Here is a 22,832-nt window from a genome sequence, read left to right as displayed (position 1 = left end):
GTATTTATCTATGGTATGTTTTAATTTATTTTTCCATCATCAAGGTCATGTATTGACTTTTTCACAGGAGGTTAAGGTTTGCCAAGTGTGAAACTCTTGTCAAGGTTATGAATGCCACATTCTCAGAAAAGGGGCAGCAAAAAGCAGTCTACTGATGACATGTGGTGTGACAATTCCAACTGGCTATTGGTAGGGAGTTGCATATTTCTGTAATGTGCCATTTGACATGGATTTGGGTCCATCACATTCCTGCTGATTGTGGCCAGAAAGGAAAATCAGCAGAACTTGCCACTTAATTTGAGAAAGGTCACCTTGTTCTTAATGGTTACATTTATTATCATGAGGTGGTGGGTGCATAGCAACTGTGGATGTAATTGGTATCTCTTGCCACTTCGCCAGCATCTCGTACTTTTCATACAGTAGTAGTCTACTACATGATGCTTTGTTTAAATCTTCTGCTCTTCCTAATTTTTCAGTTGGATGCAAGGGCTGAATAAAGAGTTGTGATCTGTCTAGGATGTGTCTGTACTGCAGTCCTTTGCTAGATGGGAACAAAGCTGATTTGTCAGTATCATGATTATTTAGTTTACATGTTGAAAGACCAGTGGAACGAAGAGAGGGGAAGGAAAGATCCAAGTCTCAGTTGTGATTTTGTTTTTAATGCTAAATATGAAGATTTTGATTTGTGCAGAATTGTTGCCATGTGTTGGTATGTAGCCTGGCAGGAACTTGTCAGGTAGCAAGGTGTTTTCTGAATGTGGCTCAGCAGGGAGCATGTAGAGATATTTCTCATCTCTGATTTCTAAATTCTGGAATAGCTGAGGTATTCTGATAGACCTACACGTTTAATATTGTTCTGTATATCTTCCAGAGTATCTTTTCTAGGATGAGTAAGCATTCATACATAGACAACTGGTGAGATACACACAGTCTTCATCCACCTTTGAACATCCTTAAGATGAGTCAAGTGGTTCAGTTTCTTATGATATACTATGAGTCTTAATATGAGTTATTTGTAGTTTATAATGGGAGATTAGAATCCTAGAAACGAATCCTCATTTTGCCGGTGACTGTTACACCTATACAGAAATAGACACATTACAATGAAATCTCATTTCCACTGAGCAGCCAAGGAACAAGAAAGAATTGATTCCTGAGTAGGGTTGGATCTTCCTTTAGAAGTTAAACTTGGTTGAGCTTAGTCTGGTGAAGTGAATTATTTGGGATTATAGAAGGATTAATACTGCTCCTACTGTAATTGAGGGGACGCTCTTCTGTTCGTTTGGGCGTTCTGAGGTTGTGCTTAACTTTTTTAGAATAGAATAGAATATTATATTCCAGTTGGAAGGGACCTACAATGATCATTTAGTCCGTCTGCCTGACCATTTCTGGGCTGACCAAAAGTTAAAGCATGTTATTAAGGGCATTGTTCAAATGCCTCTTAAACACTGACAGGGTTGAGGCATCGTCCACCTCTCTAGGAAGCCTGTTCTTGTGTTTGACCACCCTCTCAATAAAGAAGTGTTTCCTAACACCTAGTCTAAACCAATTTTTGATTTATCACATCAAAATGAGGCAGTCTTTTGGCTTCTTTTTAGGTTCCTTGACTTGACTTTTTTTTTTTTTCCTAGCAGATGTTAAATGCCTTTGTTGGTGAATCCCAACATTGCTCTAGCAGTAGAGAGGCAAAATAATTTATAAGATCTGACAATATGAAGCTACAAAATGTAAACCTGTTATCTGTAAATGGGCTGTCCTTCTACTTGGAAACATAGTATGTTTAAGGGACTGAGATTTGCTGCTTAGATGCCAAAGATAACTGTGTCTTGATCAAACTTTATTATTCTGTGTTCAGTGACCTTAGCTGAAGGGGATTCTTTTTATCTGACACACCATGGTGATAGTGCTAACGTTACACTTTCAGAAATGTTTGTAATAAATGCTATAAAACACATCCATGTGCATTATACATAAAGAACAGCGCAGTGAAGAATCCCAGGTGGTTCTACAGTGGTATTTCATCCTGTAAAGGCTCCTTGTCTAAGCTTGTTTAACTTTCTGTTTCAGGAACAAGAAGATCCTAATAAGCTTGCTACCAGCTGGCCAGATTACTACATTGACCGCATCAATTCCATGGCAGCAGTAAGTTACCTCTCCTGCAAAGCAGGGAAGATTTCCTACCACAGAGGTGTGTTTCTTTAGGGAGAATTCCCCACAGGAGAGGAATGTTAGCCCAAGTGCATGTCTGATTTAAAATAGGACTTCTGAAAGAAAATGAGTTTGTGTATTAAGAAAGAACCCTGCTCTAGCAGAAGAATAGATTTGAAAGCACCGTAAGCATTTCCAGTTTTTATTTCTACAATAATGAGCACTGAAGGCAATTAAATTGGATTCTGCAATGAAAATTCAGAGATGGAGTAATGAGATTGATGGTTTAAAATTATTTACATGCCAGCTGTGAAGCCTATCCCAAGGTGTGGCCCTGATCCTTTGGTCTCTGCTCATTGACTGGTCCTGGAAAGAAGGCACAAAAATGGCTGTGGGCCTTTTTGGAATTCCTGTACGATTAAGATGGCTTTAAACTATAGTAGACTGTTGGAGCACAAAGGTAGTTCAGCTATGACCCCTATTTTGGAAATTTTGAGGAATGTTAATGTAAAGCTAGCTTTCAGCACATGCACACACTCATGCTTGTGTCTTGGCAGGGCTAGACAGTCTGAAACTGTAACAATTGAAAGCACCTTTTTCCAAAACTATACTTTTAACTGCAGTTAGCATTTTTGGAGACCTGTGTGCCGTTTGGGCCAAGTAGAGGTGAAATAATTTGGTTCTTCAGGAGGAATCTTGAGTGCAGCCTGTAAGTGAGTATTATCTTGTGGACAAGAGGGAACTGGGGCCCTATTTATCCCTTCAGAACAGAAGAACAAGATAATTATTTGATGATTCAGAAAAGCAACTATTTGAAAACTCGGTAAAGTTTTGTTGTGTGGTTTCAAATTGATTTCTAACTAATCTACAAAATAACACTGGGGTTATTAGTCTAGTAGAAGAATTAAAGAAAGGGTAGTTGTTTATGTAAGATACTCTTATCTAAGAGCAGATAAATAGAGGAACATAAAGCTGTAACACCTTAGACATCAGACACAAACCAACAAGATATTTGAGGAAAATTTTCTCTAATTGTCCTTGTTCAATAGCTGTATAATTGTCATGGTTTGGGCTCAAACCAGGGTGATAATATGTCTTCCTCTGAAGCATCCGGTAGAACTGGTTACCAGCAGAAGCAGGACACCTGCACATAGTGTCCACTGATCTTTTATATGCTAGATCTTATATTTTGAAATTATATCCTTTTACTGATTTTTGTAGCCAAATTTTGCCTCCAGTTATTTATGTGCAATGTCTATTCAGCTCTTTTTTGGCAGTTGTGCAGAAGTGATGGTGGAATTCTGTTCCTAGCATCTTAGGTAGCACACTTTATTTGTTTACTTATGTTTTTATGTTTGATTTCTAAAGGTTTCTCTATGCCTTTTGTATCATGATTATGAGCTATAAAATAATTTCATAAAAGTAATGCCTTAATGGATGCTAAATGTGTCAATACTGGTGCATTTCTCACAGTGAAATCTGTCTTGTTCAGTAAAAAAAAAAAATCAAGATTTACACGTTGTTATAACTCACTGTAAGAGAATAAAAGAAAAGCTGCTTTCTACTGTGAGTCATGAATAACCAGAATGATCACCTTCCTTCATGCCAGATATTCTTGGGGCAGAGTAATGGAACAGAATATGGACTTGTTTAGAGAAAAGAGGTTGAGCTTTTGTGACTGGCATGGTACCGTGCTTTGATTTCCTGACTGAACAAATTTGCTCTACAAGGGCCATTAAGGAAAAAAAAATGAGTATGAAACCTTGCAGTGTCACTAAGCCAAATACTTCTGGTAGGATTTGATCCAAGGCCTCTTGAATCCACTGGAAGTTTTTTCCATTGATTTCAGTGACTTTTGGATTAGTCTTTAAATGATCTTGATGTAAACCTGGAGTGAATATGTACACGCCACTATTGTAAATCTGGAGCAGTTCCATGGTATGAGACTATATTTTGGCCTATGTTTCTAATTTTAAACATGTTTTAAGAGCACCAATAAACACCAGCCCCGTAATGTTGTTTGCATGCCTCAGCACTGAATGATTGATAACCTATTATTTGGCTTCAAGCCTCATGATTTACTCTTACACTTGAAGTGTTAAGAAGACACACTGAGGTTAAAACCCCTGCTTCTGATTTACCACTTAGTTGCTTCCCTTTTAGGCAGGTGAAACTTCGTTGACTTGATTTCACAGGAATTGTATCAGCGGAAAACTGGAGTAATCCAGCTGAGAACCAGCTCCAACACACTTTAAAAGACATGTTCTATTCATTATTATTTAGACCTCTGAGATTCCTAGCTTCCAAACGGTTATTTTGGGTCCCTTATAATTTCAGTCCTAAATTTAGTGCTAGGGTTTTTTTAATTATTTTTTTTAAACTGCATCCAAGTGGAGCTGGCTCAGAAGTGGTGAAAGAAAAACATGTTTCATGTTGCTTCCTGACACTGTCTAGTCTATTTCAGTTTGCGTCTCTTGGGCACTATCAGGTATTGCAATATTTTAATTAGAATAATGCAAGAAGTTGAAATGGTAGCAATAATCACAGAAGTGTTAGTTTAAAATGCCTTAAGTCACCTTTTTTTAATAAAATTTAATCTTTGCATCTCCTGTGAATTAACTGCATAAGAATCTTTTTACATGTGGCTTTCACATCTTTTTCTATGTCCTTTTGTTTAATTAAGAAGTTCTTTTTCATATATTAGCTTGGCAAAAAAGTTCTCCCTACCTGCTGATGAAATGGAAATGGCACCTTTACCCTGCTGATATCATTAAGCACCTTTTTGTGCATTTCAGCAGGCCAAGGCCCCTTTACTCAAGGATCACTTTCTGAGAAGACCCGCCGCACTGTTACCCATCGTATGTGCCCCTCACAGATTATGCTTGAGAGCAATGTGGTGATTCCTGACATGTTTGACATTCCCTACTTGTAACCTTAGACCACTATGTTAGGAAGCACTTTAGGTCACAGATTCCTGATCCAGTTCAAAAAGCCACACGTTTTAGGCAGAGTTCTGTTCCCACAATTGTTTCTGGTGCTGTGATGTTTTAGAATGTAATAGTTTTAAAACTCAATTCTCACAAGAGCATATAACAGTAAAACTAGATCTCGTTACTAGTCCGTAGTGTGCAATTCCTGTGGAGGGACTGTCCCATCCTTCAGGTGACCTCACTGAAAGGAAGAGGCTGTAGATCCGTAGAGGCCAAGTAGATCATTGGTAGAGTATCTTCTAGACCAGTCCTTCAAAGAAAGGGACATCTGCTAATGATGTCTAATTTAGAAAGAGGAGCCTCCAAATTTGTCCAGTCTTCTGATGTCTACATGCTATAAATGATACTGGTGTTTGTGCGTAGGTTGCACACCCACAATCAGAGACCATTTCCACTATCGAGGTCATTGTCATCTTCTGCTGATTCATCAACGCACAAAACTTCTTTTCTTAAAAATGTAGCAGCTGCCCTGTTAATATCACATGTAAAGAAACCTCTCTGTGCTCCTTCTGCCCTCCTCACCCCATGATACTGTCTGCTTGGCAGCACAAATAAACAGAGACCTCACTTTACTGGGAGGAAAACTTCTGACGGCACTGTGTTGCTTTTATGAGCTTGGCTGAGCATGCATTCCCACTGAGAGACTTTCAGGTGAACAGTAGTTGCAGATCCAGCTTTTCTGGAGAGATGGCTTGGTTGAGAGTATGAGGCAGGGGTCAAGATTAATAAATACAGCTGTAACCAGGCCCTTTTCCTTTCCTTTTGAGAAAGCATTTGTTCAGGGCAGAGCAGCTTCACAGGACATTAAAATTATGTATCTTTCAGCAGAATTTAGCAGGTGGATGATAGCTCCTCCATCTGGGTTAGGTGACATCTATGTTACTTTAAATTTATTTGCTTAAAAGCTCAATTTTTAAAATGAACATCTATTCATAGTTTATGATTCATAGTTTATTCTCTTAGTTCAGCCTTAATGTAGTTAGAGATGTGGTGCATCTTGAATTTCAACTGACTTGTTTCTTTGAAGAAATGTTTTAAAGTAGTATTGGCCAGGTATGTCATAGGAGGCATGCAATACAGTATTTTTTAATCAAATTCTTATTTTAATTTTACTTGTATTTGTTTATAAACTGGAAGTGATTTCAGTAATGATAACACTTTGTTAGTTATGATTTTAGACAAGATCTAAAGAAAGAGCTTGGACTATAATGAGAAATCAGAACATCCAGTTGGTTTTCCTCTATTTATTCCATTTGCTTCCTTTGTTTTTTTCATTTCATTTATATGAGACTGTTAAGTAAAACTAGGTCCATCACACAGTATATTGCTGATGCTAGTCCATGCCCTTTTATTCTTTTTTTTTTCTTTTTTTTCCTCTCTCTTTCTCACACATACTGTCATTATGGTCCCGTAGTTTCTTTGCCAGTCATTTAGAGAAATGATTAGCCACTAGGATAAGATGTGGGCATTAATCTGTGCTTTTAATAAAACTAAAATGTTTCATTTTTAATGGAGCCAAATTTTCAAAAATATTTTTTTGGGCTACGTGAAGTTTTACACATAAAGTTCTATGTGAATAACTGTTTTCACAAATTCCGTAACTTTTTCAAATTGGCAAATCAAGTAACTAGATGTTACACTCTCCTGGGTGATGCACTTAATTTGGAAAACTTTAAATATACAAAATATGCTTCTAAAAAAGAGCCTTATGTATACTACTTTTTAGGGACCGGATAAAGTCCTGGCACTATTTGGCTTCCTCTTGCTAGTATGTCTGTTTAACTGATAGTAACTAGCTGCATCCTCAGCATAGCAGACGTTAGTCCTTCAGTGCAGTTCGGAGTTCAGGAAAGCAATTCATCAGTCAGCCACATTAATGAAATCCAGCCTCAAATAATGACAGTTCCCTCCCCTCTGTCTCCCAGGGACAGTTATGTTTTCTATAATTCTTGCCGAGAAAGCTATTTCATAATGCAAACGCGTGACCAGTCTGTCTTTAGAGAGGGCATGAGGATTTGAGTTCCTGGCGGTGCACAGGAGTGAGAAATGAAAGGCTCTTGGCTGCCTGCAGCTTTAGAAAAGGGGTTTTCTATAATCACCCTCTGTTGTAATGGCAGGATTATTTGTATTTGTTTCATTTGGAAATGGGCCTTTTTCACTCTGAAGGAAATACTGTTGAGCACCTTCCTACCATCCATTTGCTTTCCCCCCACAATGGCTCAGAGGAGAAATTAAGTCGTTGGACGAATGGGAGCTTTTCAAAGGAGCATTTATGGGCCAAAGGAAAGATGACCAGATGGGCTGTCACCCAAGGAAATACAAATCAAGCCCCAAATCACACCCCAGGACTCTGCCATTGAGATTCCATAATGCCTGTTCAGGATTTCTGTTTATTTTTCGAAGAGAGGGATCATATATGGCTTGGCTTAAGCATTTCAATTTATGTTTCTGGCTGTCGGGGGATGCTGGCAAAAGATAAAACATCATCAGCTCATTTTCCATCAGTAGCGCTCTGTCATTCCATTAGGGCAGGAAATAGCTTGCTCTGTTACTGAGTGAATTTGACTTTAGCGTGGATCAGAGAGAGGACCCCTAGAGTTAAACACATCTCCCTGTGCCAGCTGTTGAGCATAAGACAGCAACGGCATGTAGCCAAATGACCACCCTCAGGATCCGACATGTGTTGGCACCACATGGTTTGCAAAAGCAAGCAACATGGGAGCACTTCCAAGGGAAGTGAGGTGTTGGGGGGTGGGGGAGGGTTAAGGGAAGTTTCAGTGAGAGGAAGGTTTTCTTTGGTGCTTGCTGAACAGGAAAATAGAGACTTAAGTATTTTGCTGTAATGGGCCATAATTGCAGCTACTCAGATTTCACCACAGAGAGGTATAACATCAGATCCCTGATAGATGATACTGGTTTAATCGGGTTATTCATTTGAGAAGGGGTTCAGAGCTGCTTTCCAGATACCACTGAGTGATATCCCCCAGAAGTCCCGCCAATAAGAGAGGCATTTATCCTTTCTGTTTTACAATTAAAGTGTCTAAGAAGACATAGCTATAGGCTAAGAATTTCCGGCATTGAGTCTCGACTTCTGAAAAAGTCACACATTGAAGTTGTGAGCCTGGATGGTATATGCGATGGGCACTGCAGTCTTGCTTCACATCACAAGATTGAAGTGGTGCTAAGTGTAGACCTGGAACCTTGATTTCCTGATGTACTGCTTTTTTTAATGACATTGTCTGATTTTGAGAATCTTATTTTTTGCCTGTATTCTACTCATTGTCTCACCCTAATTTATTGTGACCCACAGCATCTTCAGTTACAGTTGACCGCAAACTCTAGTTATCTCAAGCTGCACAGTGGGGGAAAATCTCGTGTCCGTGTGCTTTAGTTTACTCATTAAAAATAGGGACAGGGATTTTATGATGCTCCAGGTTTTTGCAGTGAATGTTCCTAATTAACAAGGGCAAAGTGTATAAGGAAAATCAGTCTCTTAAACGAGGTGATATACTTTGGGTGGGGGAGAAAAGTCAAACTTATATGTACACAAACTGTAATTCAGGGTACTTGCAGGCTGTTTAGTCACTTGAAGAAAAAGCTTTTATGCTTTGAAACCTGACACATGTCTGGTTTTTTTCTCATCCCCCCCTGCCCCCATCCCCCAAATCCCTCCACCCATGTCAGTCTAATAAAAGATATTACCTCTCCTCCATACAAACTTTGCCTCACATATCCATAGATTCCCACAGCAGATCCCTGTTCCAAATTAGGTACAGTTTTCTGAGGACATACTGGCAAGTGTGATGTTTGGGGCGTAATCTGAGAACCTATTGCCAGTGTGGCAAAGTGGTATGCTGCTGCCAGTCCACATGAGCGGCCTCATCTGGATTCAGTTTTGTAGCTGAGGCGCTGCTTTCCTGGTGAGAGGTCGGCAGGCACCTCTGCATGGGTTGATGGGATAGTTGTTTTTCATAATTCCTGGCCCGTCTCTTAGCTTCCAGCCAGCCCGAGCTGTCCTGATTGTCATCTTCTTTTCTGAACAGATGCAGACTCTGTATGCTTTCGATGAAGAAGAAACAGAAATGAAAAATAAAATAGTTGAAGACTTGAAGACAGCTCTGCGGACTCAGCCCATGAGGTAATGTTGTTCGTCTTTCATCGCAATTCACTGCCTCCCTATGGTCAGATGTGACACAAGAAATAGTGGCAAGGACAGAAACCTTATTGTCTCGCCTCACGCAAGCCTCTCTGATATTTTAGACAATCCACAGAGAGCCCTACAGTCCCTGGTCTAAACCTGCCTAGTTGGGAGGGCACACTAATGCTGAAGCATGTAGCTTCAGGAAAATAAAAGACAAAGTCTGCTGGGAAAAACCTGTGGCAGATCTGTGCAAACACAGGTAATGACGATGAAGATTAGATTTTAGACTTCATAGCCTCCCAAATGTCCCATGTAATTTGATTCATGTTGGGCAAAATCTCAGCCTCTTCTCTGAACTTTGAATTCAGGCGTCCCCTTATCTTTAGTAATGTGAACTGTTTGGTACAAAGCAGCTAATCCATCTGACATCACCTGGGTTGGCAGTCTTCCTGTTCTGTGTGTAACTGTGGCATAGAGAAATGTTAAGAGACTTTATTGTGTGCTGTGTCTTTGAAGGTAAGGTCACCTTTGTTTTTTGGAAGAAACCTCTGAACAATAGCAAACTAGCATAGAAACCTTTTCCATTTACCACTTGGAAGAGCATTGTGCAGAAGTAATAACTATAGTTGATATGATCTCAGGAATCACTCCATCAAAAACTTTCTGAATGTCTTTGTATTGGGCCCAAAATATGCCAAATGTGTTTGCATCCACACTATGCTGAAATCATAGTTCCAGAGAGCTTCAATAATGTCTAATCAAACAGGGTTTTTTTAGGGGGAACCTAACCAAAACAAACCAATTAAATATATAAATAAAAAGCACCCCAAAAATTCTGTCAAAGAATTTACATGGCAGTTATGTTGAATTGAAGATATTTCTGGGACTTCTTGCAGAGCTATGTGCTGATTGTGCCTTCCCCTTCATGATGTTTAAAAAGTTGACTGTGTGCAGCTTCTCACCTCATGGCAAGTATGAAGTAGAGCACATCATCTTAAACCTCAGTGTTTTACCTCCTGTTGTGATGGGCTGTAAGAGAGCACAAAGCCAGATCCTGGTGCTCCTCCAAGGCATAAAGATTCGTCAGGCTTTGGTAACTTTAGCTGCGGGTAGGGCGAGTGCTTTTAACGTTGAAGTGGAGAAACAGTGGCCTACGTTGAGACCTAGCCCAAGGGGATAAATGACTGTTTGATCCTGTCTATCACTATCCACACTAAAATGCAGCTGGACTTCATGTTAAAATGGAGGCTAAGACAACTGCCAAACTCCCGGCTCTCACAAGAATTTTAAACTGAAGTCCTGTGCTGTTGAGACTTGATGTTGCAACTCTATTACATTAATGTGGAATTGGTTTGATGCTTCCTCCGTGAAAGCGGTAGCTTTCATTGAGCATAAGTACGCCAGCAAGGCCTCTCTGCTATGTCCAGCTGAAACATTTTGATGGCAGCCATTGGTTGTTCTGCTCTGTCATTTTGAATAGGACAGCCCGGCCTCCTTGTGAGAGCAAGGCAAAAGAGAAGAAGAAAGAGCAATGTCTTTTACTCAAAGCCTCGCAAGGTTTTCCTCCTCAGACCTATAATATTGCGTCTGCTGGATCCCCTTGACAACAGCCCGTTGCTTCATCTGTTTATAATAACCCTAACAAGCTTCAGTACAAGCATCTATGAGCTGCCCTATAAAGTGTTCTCTTCTAAATCGCTGGCGATGGTTATGGGGCTTTTTTTTTTTTTTTTTAATAGTTAAGCCAAGCCAAATTTTGAGTTAAGTCCTACGTCTCAACTAATTTCCAGCGACTCAATTCGTTAGCTGCCAAATGGGCTGCATGCCAATACCTGATCAACAAGCCAATTTCTTCTTGATGGAAAGGTTGCAGTAGAGAGGCCCTCGGCTCCATCAAATCCCACTCATAAGCAGTACTATACCCAAGCCTTCAAAATACTAGTCTTTCTAGTTGAATTTGGACATCAAATCCTATTTTCTTTGCCATTTCTGTTCACCAGGCCTCTGAAGAAAATAGAGACCTAAATTCAGACAGAATGGACTGTCCGTAATCCATTTTGATTGTAGGGTACACAGGGGTTCTGACAGCTTACCAATAGGCTCCTCTGCTTGAATTCTCTGATCTAGAGGAATCAAAGGAAGAAAAATGCATGTGTTTGGCTCTCTGTTTTATTTTACTGTAGAACCGTGTCTCTTCTAGTACAAAATGCAGAGTAATTGTAGTAATCTGTGCCTCTATTCCAACCCACCAGTTCTAACAGCAACAAAAACTGAAGCAGACCTACCCAATCTCAAGTTCTTCTCCTCTTTGAAGAAAAGGTGATAGAAGCATCCCTGGGCAGCTAGCTGTCCCCCTTTGAGCAAGTGCATTTTGTTCTGGTATTTGGGAGCTGCCCTGAAATAATAAAGACAGGTTATGTCCCAGCACACAGGAATAACTCCAACCTTACAGAACAAAAACCCCACATCTGCATCTTGTAAGAAAATGCATTTTCTGTTAGGTTTGTAAGAACTTATGACTATAAACAAGCGTGATGACAAACTGTTGGACAGAAGCAACGAGAGAAGAGCTTTTCTTTTGGTATTTTAGTGCCCAAAAATGGAGGTTCAGAAGTGCAGCAAAAGTAAAAACTTACAAGGGACTGGAAAAAAAATCACCTTTTGGAACCCCAGAAAAACACCTCCTTTAGTCTGAATCATCACTCTTTGCTGTCTGCTTTTCTCCTTTTGTTTAACTCAGATTTACCTCCTGTTATTTTTGTTTGATTTAGCCATGGTGCATTCAAGCGCATAGTGGAGATGATCATTTATGCATCCTGCAAGCAAAACCCACTATGCTGAATTTTTCAGCAATTCAGTAGTTGTCCGGATTATGTGTGCCCCCTGGTTCAAAAACTAGTGCTGCAGGGAAGTGTAGCCTTAGCTGTTAACAGGGTGGGAACATCCTGCTCTCTGCACACCCACAGCATATGATCTCTCAGTCTTTCCTGAGCTGGATCAAGTCTCACAGGGAGGGTGTCCCCCTCTACACTTGGAATCCATCAGTGGGTCATTACCTCTTAGGCTGCGCTGCATCTGTGTTTGGATGAAAGGTTTGTTATTAGAGCTAGCTAACTCATTCTGATCAGCACTCTCTAAAACTTGAAAGGCTAAGAGGCGCCCTGCCTTTTAAAGTGTGCTAAACTGGTCAAGTGAGAGTCTGAGGTGAGGTTAGGCTTTAATTTGCTTGTTTAGCACCTATTAAAACACACCCTGCTTTATTTACACTTGAGTTTTTGAATGTGTTAGCCAGAAAGCATTGGCAAATATGCTTAATTTTACACCTTCCAGTCTAGAACAAGACCTTATTTTGCAGCCTACAGGATGGCAGTTAGTTACACATATGTATATTGTGAGGAGGAAGGTACTTTATTTGTATGAGTTGTGTATGAGTACGGGCAAACACTCCCCCCCTCACACACACATTCCTGCTTATAGACATACAGATGCACAAACACCAAACAGTGTGAGGATGACGGCGCTCAGCCTGTCAGCTAAACTCCCACTTCTTTTTCTCTCCTGTATAGACATTTGCACACATGCCTTCCTACATACATGCTCACAACGAGCAAATTCTCATACTGAGAGTGTCTGTTGGCTCAGAAGCTGCTATCGCCCTTTCTTTATCTTCCTCTTGCATGATTTCTGGCTTTTCCGGAGAATAGTGAACTAAATGTTTTGGAAAAGGAAGGTGAAAATCATCATTTGATTCCTGCTTCTGATGTCAGCTGAAATGGGAAGGTACTTGATTTTGCTTCCTATTGAGTAATGCAGCTTACTGTTTGCTCTTTGGACTAGGAAGAGTGCAGGAAAATCCCGACATTGTTTTAAATTATGTCATTAATCAAGGTCTGTGACACACACCGCTTTCCTGCGCATGCCTCCTTTTAGGCATGACCTCATCCAAACAATCCTAGAAAAATTGCTCTGCCAGTGAATTTAGTAAGGGATTGTACTTAATTGGGACAATGTGACTTTTGTGGATTTACCATTTTTTCACACGGTCATCAGAGCAGGCTAAAATACATGAAGGTTGTGGTGCTTTGTATGTCATGTCATAAGACCAGGTGTTCCATCTGAAAGTATGTTTAAAGCACCCTTTGTTCAGCTGCTTCTTCAGGACATTTTCTTTTGTCAGTAGTGCTCCGTATCTTCAGAAAGGTATCCATCTAAAGTATTCCCTCAGCCCTAGAACTAAAAAGAACAGCAAAACATCAGCTTTTTTTTGCCCTGGTTTGATTTTTTTTGTTGTTGTTGGTTGGTTTGGGTTTTTTTCCTCCCCTAAAAGGTGGAGGGAATAGATAAAGTATAGGATGGATTCATAGAACTGAACTTTGGAGGTGAGGAGGAGAAGGAGAATTTAAACTGGTCCCTCCATAGTAGAGGCAAAGAACAACTCTGCACTTTAGGCCCAGGGTTAGAGAAATGCTCAGAAGTCATTGGCCCACATTGGTAACAAGTTGAGTTTGTGCTTATTTTAGTTCCAAATACTTCCTTAGCAGCAACTCTTTTAGCCATGAATGCACTTATTTTGGTCGTCTTTGGCATGTTAGCGGCTAAATGCATTACAAAAACTGAACTAGGTTTTAATATTTCTATAATTAGTTTAAATAACAAACTGTTTTGAGTGACTTACCAAATTCCTGGTGCACAATGTTGATCCCACTCTCTGGGCTGGAGGCAGAGAGGCTTTCGCTCCTACGATTTGTTAGGGTAGACAAGATGATGCATCCAAAGAATGTGCAATTGGACCTGTGTGAAACTTGGCAGATTATCTTAGCAGGGTTCAACTAAATGTTGTTTTCATTTTTGGTGTGTGTGTGTTGTTGTGTGTGCTTGTAAGCTCTGATATTCACTTTGAAATTCAGTTTTGAACAAAACCCAAACCTCAGACTGAAACTCTGATGAAAGCACCAGGCTTTGCCATGTTTCTAGTCAAACTGCCAGCCCAAACAAGCTCAAAGTTGGCAAATCCATCAGCATAGTGAGCATAGCTTTCAGGTAGGCCCTGAAAATTCCTGTGTGGTGTGGGGTGTAGGCGGCAGAAGACCATACATATGTCAAGTCCATATGATCCAGGAGATACATAAGTATGGCTCAGTTTTGCCTTGCCGGTGCACAGACATGAAGAGAGACCAGTGCAATTCAGTCTTTCAGTACGGTGCTTACATTACTGCTGTATATTAGGAACAGCATCTCACTTAAGGATGGAAATGAGAAAGATAACACCTTAGGAAGTATCCAGCAGGGAGGAAGAGGGGCTGGGTAAAAGCAAAATGACACAAACTTTTGCTATTCTTAATTCGTTATACAGGTGGCAATTGTTAACAACCTTTTCATTTGTTTGAGGTGTCTTTCTACATTATGCTGTTTAGAACACGGTCACAGACATATTATTGTTGGTGTACATTTGTTGGTGTGTATTTTGGTAGACTGAAAATTCAAATGGAATTCACATGGGTTTGCATTTAGACATTCTAAAAAAGTGCACCTACCTGAACAACCTGTTAGAGGAGGCAGGAAGTAAACAAAGCGATCTAGAGAAATTATTTGCCGCCCTCTTCATATCTTTGAATCCCCATTTTTAAGGCTGGGAATTCTAAATGAAACATTGCTAGAATGACTTGTTTGAAATGACTTATATAATTCCATTCATTTCAATTGATTCGTCTAGGAGGCTGTCTGCATGGTCTAATTTGACCCATCTGGGGTTTTTAACCCTGGTTTTCAACAAAACCTTAAACTTTTCCAAGGGCTTTCTCCTATGTTGTTTTCATCTTCAGTTTCCATAATCTTAACCTGAAGAAAGAGAAATTTTATGGTAGAATGCAATAGAAAAAGAACTCTAGTAATGTCAATAGTCAAAATAAATCTGCCCTGCTATAGGTTTTGTCTTCAATTTGTCATTTGGTAACTGATTAATTCTATATTTCCTCTATTTATGAGGTTTTTCTGTACCTTTTGCTACTGCAGGTTGATAGTGGACCTGTTCCATCTTTCATATACCTCCTGAAACTAAAAACAAACAAACAAACAAACAAAAATGTAGCCAAGGCCATTATTGGAGCTTTGCCTTTTACTGAAGAACATGTACCTTTTAAACTTTAACTTTATAGGTTCCTATATGTATATCATGGGATCCAGGTGTGAAGTCAGTACAGCTGACTGACACGATGGTGATGAGTTTGCCTCTGTCAGTGTACCCACTCCCAGAGGCAGCAGCCTATAAGTAGTATTGGCTAAAAGTTTGACCTAAGTCTAAAAATGGTTTTCAAGGTAATCTGAAATCCTAACTGTGGTGATGAGTCTGTATGAAAATGTTTTTTGTGTGTATTAGCATGTATGTAAGATGTCGCAATTTGAAAGAATCAATTCAGTGTTGAAAATGCAGCAACTATTGGGGTGGACCATAGCAGCTGTTTGGTGGTAACTGCAACAAAGAACACAGCGACCGAACAGCATGGTCATAAAGTGATAGAATGTAATTACCCTGAAACTATGTGACACACCATTATTATGTGCTCTGTTTTTTTTCTCTTTTTTGTTTGTGTGTTTGTTTTGGTTTGGTTTTTTAAATACCTGGGAATTATTCTGTGAACTTTAGGCTAAAAACTTGCCAGCTTTTACAGATACAATATGGTATCTTTTGAATAAATTGCCTTTGGTCTACTTTCCTTATTTTTCCTACCTGTTTGTTTGGTATTTTTTCAGGTTTGTGACCAGGTTTATTGAGCTGGATGGCCTGAGCTGTTTGCTGAACTTCCTGAAGAGCATGGACTATGAGACCTCAGAGAGCCGTATACACACATCCGTTATAGGGTGTATCAAGGCACTGATGAACAACTCCCAAGGACGGGCTCATGTCCTGGCTCATCCAGAGAGTATCAACATCATCTCCCAGAGCTTACGGACTGAGAATATTAAGACCAAGATTGCTGTGCTGGAGATCCTAGGAGCTGTCTGCTTGGTACCAGATGGTCACAAGAAAGTCTTGCAAGCCATGCTTCACTACCAAGTCTATGCTGCAGAAAGGACAAGATTCCAGGTACAAGGAGGATTCTTTGCCAGAAATACCCAGCATGATGAATCTCTGCAGGGAGTGATTTTTACAGTGCATGTATTGCAAACTTGCTAGGTAGTAAAAAGGCACCATTTCTCATTTTGTTTTAGGAAGGGGACTTCACCTCCTCAAACGGTGGTGATTATCAGCACATATATTTCTTTTATCAAGACCCAATTACTTGTCATGAATGCTAATTTAAAATCCCCTATATTTTACCTTAAAATGGGGTCTTGCTATGTTAAATGAAAGCTGCTAATCTGTTTCCGCTCTAACCTAATGGCGTTTCTGGGGTGGTAGTCGTTTGTTTTACCCTAGAAGCTGAAGCCACAGAATTCCAGGAGCCTCTGTCCTGATTTTAGAACCCTTAATTTACTAATAAAAGAGTTGTGGATTAAATAATGGAGACAGTGGATTAAATAATAGGCAGTGGAGGCACTTCAGTTGCCACTTAGCAATCAACTTGTGAATTGTCACGACTTAGCAATTGTTGGCTCAGATATCTCCCATTCAGAACACAGAAGGGAAACTCAATCTCAGAGACCTTGAGGGTAGGTCAGTGGATCGTTGACAGGCTTTTATTGTGGATACTGCTGGCTGCTATTATAAGTTCCTCTTTCTAGTGAACTGAGCACCTTTACAAAAAGATATAACAGAATCTATTGTTGTGTATGAAGCTGTAGCTCCTAAAATTTGGGGTAACCTCACCAAATTGCTGTTTGTTCTTAGGTGAAATAAGTGTGGTGTTGGGCACACAGGCCCTGGATCCTGGTTTCTGTCAGCCCTTATCTCCTGCCTCCTCCCCATCAGTGGATTTGGGGCTACAACAAGCTATGACTGTAATGGAGAAACAGTCTGTGCTCATGAACAGTAGCTGCCAGTGTCTGTTTTTTGGACTGAATGCACTATGGGATTCACTGACTGTGACTCAGACCTGAGACCGGGATGCAGGAGATCTTGGTTTGGTATTAACCTATATGTAACACTGGCAGGTCCACCCCCTATGTACACTGCCCCTTCCAGATTGCTCTCTAGTAATTAGCTGAAATGGAGAATCCTTCCTGAATTAATTTGACATTCTTGTATACCTTGGAGACAGGTGGGAGGTGACCTTAGATGCTTGGCAAAAAGTAGTGGTGACTAACAACCCTGACAACAGTTGTGGACCTGTGTTAACTTACCCTTACTTGACCAAGTGACTCTGCTTAATAAACCCCAATGGGAGATAGATGCTGAGTTTACTCAGTGTCTCCAGTTTGGGTCCTCACTCTCTCTTTTTTCTTTCCTTTTTTTTTTTTTTTTTTTAAATTTTTTAAATTGGTTTACGGTTTACTGAATAACTGAGATAAGTCATTGCAGGACAAAGTGTGGTAGCACAGGTCTTGTCAGCTTTTGCGGAATCTGGTGTAATGATTTGCATATGCTTACCAACTCTCACATTCATGAGAGAGTACTTTGCATAAATGCTTGCTTTTGTCAAAATGCTTTTTTATTGGGGGGGAAAAATGAAAGATAAATGGATACTATATCTTTTTTCTTTCTTAAAAAAAACAAAACAAAACAAAAAACCCCCACCCAAACACCAAAATTATTTAGCAGATGGGAGGTGTTCTTGTTTGCAATTTCTAACACCGGAGTCTAGATGCTGGAATGGGATTTTCCACTACACAAAGCAATAGCTTAAGTTTAATTTTGAGGAGGTAAGGATTCATTAAAAGACATTTCTCATCCATTTTCAGTCATTTTCATCTAACAGAGAGACTAGGGCTTTTTTTAAGTGCTGATGAAACAAATGTGGTCATGGTTGTCTTTATATTTCAGTGAAAGGTTCTCTGATACTCTAGGACTTATCAGTTAAGACAGTGTTATATCTCTTTGCCTCGTGCTCTCCCACACCTATGTCTCAGAATGGTCTTTCAGCTCATTATCAAGAGAAGCATCCACTGTAACTTGACTGTGGGAGGCCATTTTAAGAAAAGGATGAGCTGACGACTCTTATCCTATGCTTTAACTGTAAACCTCAAAGCTGTGGTGTACAATGAAAGCCAGCGAAAGCCTTTTTTTCTTTATCCTAGTCCTGAGTGTAATCTTTGTAACCCAGACTTTGTAGATATCTTAAGAGATCCTTTAGGTTTCAAATTGAACTCTTGAGGCTGTAGCTTGGGCTACTAGCAGCATCACTCAGTGCACTGAAGTGTCCAGACAGCTTAGAGCTTGCAGCTTTAGGCTGACTGTGACTGGCCACACCTAATCACTGTTATGTTGAAAATGATCCCCCACAACTGGGGATCTGGCAGAACAGAAAAATGAGAATTCTTTCTGTGAAAAGTAATAAAAAAATGAACTAAACTGTAGGAACAGGAGAAACGGACTTTGAATGTGCAGAGTAGGAATTTATTCCTTTGGCTCTGTGGCTCTGTTGTTCATTATTGCAGACTGATTCTAATGGAGGGGAAAGGAAAGCAGGGAACTGTAAAGGTGCTGCTCAGTCTTTCTCTAGATCTAGCTCTGTAATACAATGGTCAAATTAGAGGCACAATACGTAAGAGGAGAATAATTTCAGATTCTCAGTTTTGGAAATCAGACTTGATTCTTGTGAAATAAAAAGTGTAGGACTATCTGGAAACCGTACTGAGCTCACTTTCATTGGTGTCCAATAAATAATTTACAGCTAACGCTGACCTCTGGCAGCATCACTGCAATTGTTGCTCTTCATTAAGTTGCCTTCCTGACAACAGTGGTTGATAATATTCTTCGTCCCCGTCAGCCGCTTCACTGCCAATTTATCCCTCCTCATCTGTGAAAGCTGGCACTTTGTATACTCGGTGTTTGGATTTATTTTCCCCTCTTGCAGATTACAGTAAATCTAAGTGTCCCACTCTCCGCGTATTACCTGTGATGACCAGCACAGTACTTTGGGGAATCAGGAGATAAATGGAAGAAACATTGTTCCAGATCTATTTTTCCCCAACACAAATTGTTTTCTCTTTTTTTTTTCTTTTTTTTCCTCCTTCTTGCAGAGGAATATCATGGTGATGAATAAAATTTTGGGTGCGTGGTTCTCCTTCCACTTCTCTTTGTAAGAAGGAGGAAGAGAGGTTCAGAGTTATTTACTGGCAACCATGTAAAACTTGAGCTCCTGCATAACTTGCTGCTGACAACTTTAGATTGAACACTGATTATTTCCGATTTGCCCATGCTAAAGTGCGGTGGAGTGATGTAGAGATCACATATTTAACACAATAATATAAAACATGGTATGTTTAGTTGAATGTCAGAAGTTATTGCTGGTCCGTGTTCTAAGCACAGCTCTTGCTACCTGGCACAGCTAGCCAAAAGTAGTCAGAGGACCCAGCAACTGGTGAATTAGTAGAGAAGGAAAGCTGCGACTTAAGATACGGTTCTTACTAAACTTGCATAGGCTCTGTCTTGCTATTTGAGTAGGAAACTTACAGTTTTATGCTAGTGTGTCTAAAATCAAAATACAAATTACAGTGAGATTTCTGAGTGATTTAAACATTTGTAATCCAGATTAATTTAACTAAATTGCACCAGGTGATACCACCTGAAGACCACTAATCAAACTGCTGAAATATTTTGGAAAGGATGTCCTTGTGTTTTGATGTGTTCTTTTTTTTTAAAATTGAAGTTAATGGAAAATATAGATAGAACTTTTATGAAGATGAAGGACTATGTCCTTAACAAAATGTCACACTTTGCTCCAAGTGGAAACTCTGATGTAAAATGTTACTTCTTTCTAAATTGCCAGCATTTACATAAAAATGACTGCAGTTATCAATCTAATCCTTAACTTCAGAGAGGAGTCACATTTAAAGCTACGAGAGATTCTTCAGAAGTTACTCTTCCTTGGTGAGACGACTTCACTTGAATGCCTCTTAGTGCTACAACTTCACCCTATATCTCCGCTGTTCAGCGTGTTCACAGGTCAATCAGGATCATCTTTGTCTTGGCATTTGCAACAACATTCTATACTTTCTCTTTGTGTCTGAATTTATATTGTGGCTATTCCTATTTTCTCACATTTCCTGCAGCATCTTGCCTGAACCGATCCCTTTGCCTGCTTTAATCTTTGACCCTTTTTTCATGCTTCCCTTCTGTCTGGAGTAATTCTCCCTGTAATGGCCAACAGGCAGTCTCCAGTTCGTCTTTTAAGATATTCCTTGAAAACCGTCCTCTTCAGAGTAGTATTCCATCTTTCCTCAAATACCACAATAACATAAAGGCATGCCTTCAGTCTCCTTCCTGGGGCAATCTGGAAAACTCTGTACTTTCTTCATGCAATTTTTGTTTGAAATATGCTTCTTTGCCTACAAATTCTACTCTGACCTTTAAGGAAGAGAGATGAAAGAAAACATTGGAAAGCCACACAATAAACCCTCAAAGCAGAAATGTGTAATTAGGAAGATGAGCCCTTGGTGTCCTTACTGGGATTCTTTTCCATCTGATGTATTCGAATTGGTACTAGTGTAATTTTGTCACTGACTCACTGTGTGACCATGAAGCCGTTGCTTTATCTTGAATTTCTTAGGTGCTTTTCTTGTGAATATGGAGGTTTCTAAAATGCTATGAAAAATGAGAAGAGTCTCTGATTTCAATGTCATTCATGTCTGCATTATCGTATTTATGACTGGTTTCTTGTCTGAAAGGAGCACAGTCTTACTCTTCCCTAAATTGTTGCCTTTTTGATTCTTGTTGTGCTTGCTGCTTCCCCTCATTTCTCCTGTGGAGTGAATGCCTTATGTTATGACATTGCAACATGTTGTACTTTTCAACATGCCATATTTTGAATCAAACTAATATTGCAAAGTCATAATGATGTACCAGCCCAGACAAGTATATCAGGATGCTCCAGTGCCCTTCCAGCCTAGTTTGCTGCCTGAAACACCTACCCAGCTGGGGACCCCTGTGGGAAGAAAAAATTTTACTTTTAGTCTTGAGAGAACCTAGGTGTTAGATACTGTCTGAAAGGAGCTGATTTCGATTCCCAATGAAAATATTAACTGGGCTGCTTTGGGCAGAACACTCTTGTTATCCTCCTTAATGCTGCTAGAAATTTTGAAGCTTGAGGTGAAGGTATAAAGGAAGCTTGATATTTTCGGTTGAAAAGGTGGAGATTAGAAGCATTCCTTCCAGAGCCCCCTTGCCTGGTTTGTGTTAAACACCATCAGTACAGACCATAATCTGCAGGGAGAAATCTGATCAATTTGGAATTGTAGTAGAGGAGCTAACAAGGAACAAATTAAAATCCTGTATTCCCACTTGATTTGCTTCTTCCCCTCAGGGCTCATCCAAAGCTTTTGAGGTTTGGTGCAGATTGAATGAAACCCTACTGAATGTCAGTGATGAGGAATAATGGGATTAAATGAGGAAAGTTTTGCTTTAATAGTAGGAAAAACCTTTACAACCATAAGATCAATTGGGCCACGGAGCTGGCTGCCAAGAGGTGTGGTGAAATCTTTTTCACAGGAAATGTTGAAGTGAAGACTTGAACCACAGCCATTTGCAAAGGGTTAGAGATATTGGAGTTTGGCCACAGTGTGTGGGTGTAGACTCTGGTCTTTAGGAACCGAATGAACTTATAGCGTTTCCTTCTAGAGCTGAACAATCTACATGAAGATGTGCTCTTCAATTAGTTTAGTGCAACCCAGAGTTTCTGTTTTTCTTGTCCTGAATTTGGCTTGGCCCCCACTGCATTCTACTCCTAGTCCATCCTTCTGAAATGGGGGATAGAAAACTTTTGTTAACATCCTTCAACCTGTCGGAATGCTACGTCTGATATGTCGTTGCATACGGTCTAGCATGTTCATAAAAGTCTGTGAGAATATATGGTAGGAATGAGGCCTCTGAAGAAAACCAGCAAAACCGTCCTTGGTTTTGATGCTTCTTTAATAATGGCTACTTAAATTATTTCAAGAAGACACATGTGCTTTGGATTTTGGTGTCAAACCTGACAGTAACAGAACTAAATTCTCTCATTTATTTCACTTCTGCTTATTTTGCAAGGTGAAGAGTTAAGTTTGTTGGTGAATTTAAAGACCTCTTAAATAGTCTCCTGTTGTCATTGTCAGAGATAGGATGCTGGACTGGACTGACCCCCAATCTGACTTAGTAGGGCATTTTATGTATTTTTACATAAGACTCTCTAGCGTTTTTAACAAAATGGGGGAAGGGTTGGTATTTGGCCATAATGTAACTACTGGGAAATCATGGATGTGATGGAAGTTCAAATGCCAGGAGTAGGGACATTTACAAGTGGGCAGTTTAGAAGATGCAAATAAAAGGAGTTTATGAAATGAAGCTTGCTTGATAGTGAACGTGCTATGCTGAGATATAAGAACAGCTGTCAGTAGCAGTGTTATGATAGATCAAAAGATTTTTACACAAAATGAAGCAAAGGGTTTGTGTGAAGCCAGGAGGGTATTCTTTCCCCTGG

General features: G+C 39.8%; 1 protein-coding gene across 6 annotated transcripts in view; it reads left to right on the top strand.

Annotated features, from left to right (window-relative positions):
• The window catches only part of DAAM2 (dishevelled associated activator of morphogenesis 2), a 217,118-nt gene that overhangs the window by 129,277 nt on the left and 65,009 nt on the right, over positions 1-22,832 (top strand). For all 6 annotated transcript variants that reach the window (XR_010070275.1, XM_063328682.1, XM_063328685.1 and 3 more), the window contains 3 exons: positions 2,068-2,142; positions 9,182-9,276; positions 16,030-16,363. Coding sequence is in view for 5 of the 6 variants with exons in the window: in XM_063328682.1 (XP_063184752.1) it covers positions 2,068-2,142; positions 9,182-9,276; positions 16,030-16,363 (504 nt within the window). In the remaining variant the exon portion in view is untranslated. The remainder of the gene's footprint in view (positions 1-2,067; positions 2,143-9,181; positions 9,277-16,029; positions 16,364-22,832) is intronic.

Source organism: Chroicocephalus ridibundus, chromosome 3 (genome assembly GCF_963924245.1).
Source record: "Chroicocephalus ridibundus chromosome 3, bChrRid1.1, whole genome shotgun sequence".
Classification (NCBI taxonomy): domain Eukaryota; kingdom Metazoa; phylum Chordata; class Aves; order Charadriiformes; family Laridae; genus Chroicocephalus; species Chroicocephalus ridibundus.
The sequence above is the reverse complement of the archived record's forward strand: the minus strand, read 5'-3'. Positions and strand labels throughout refer to the sequence as shown.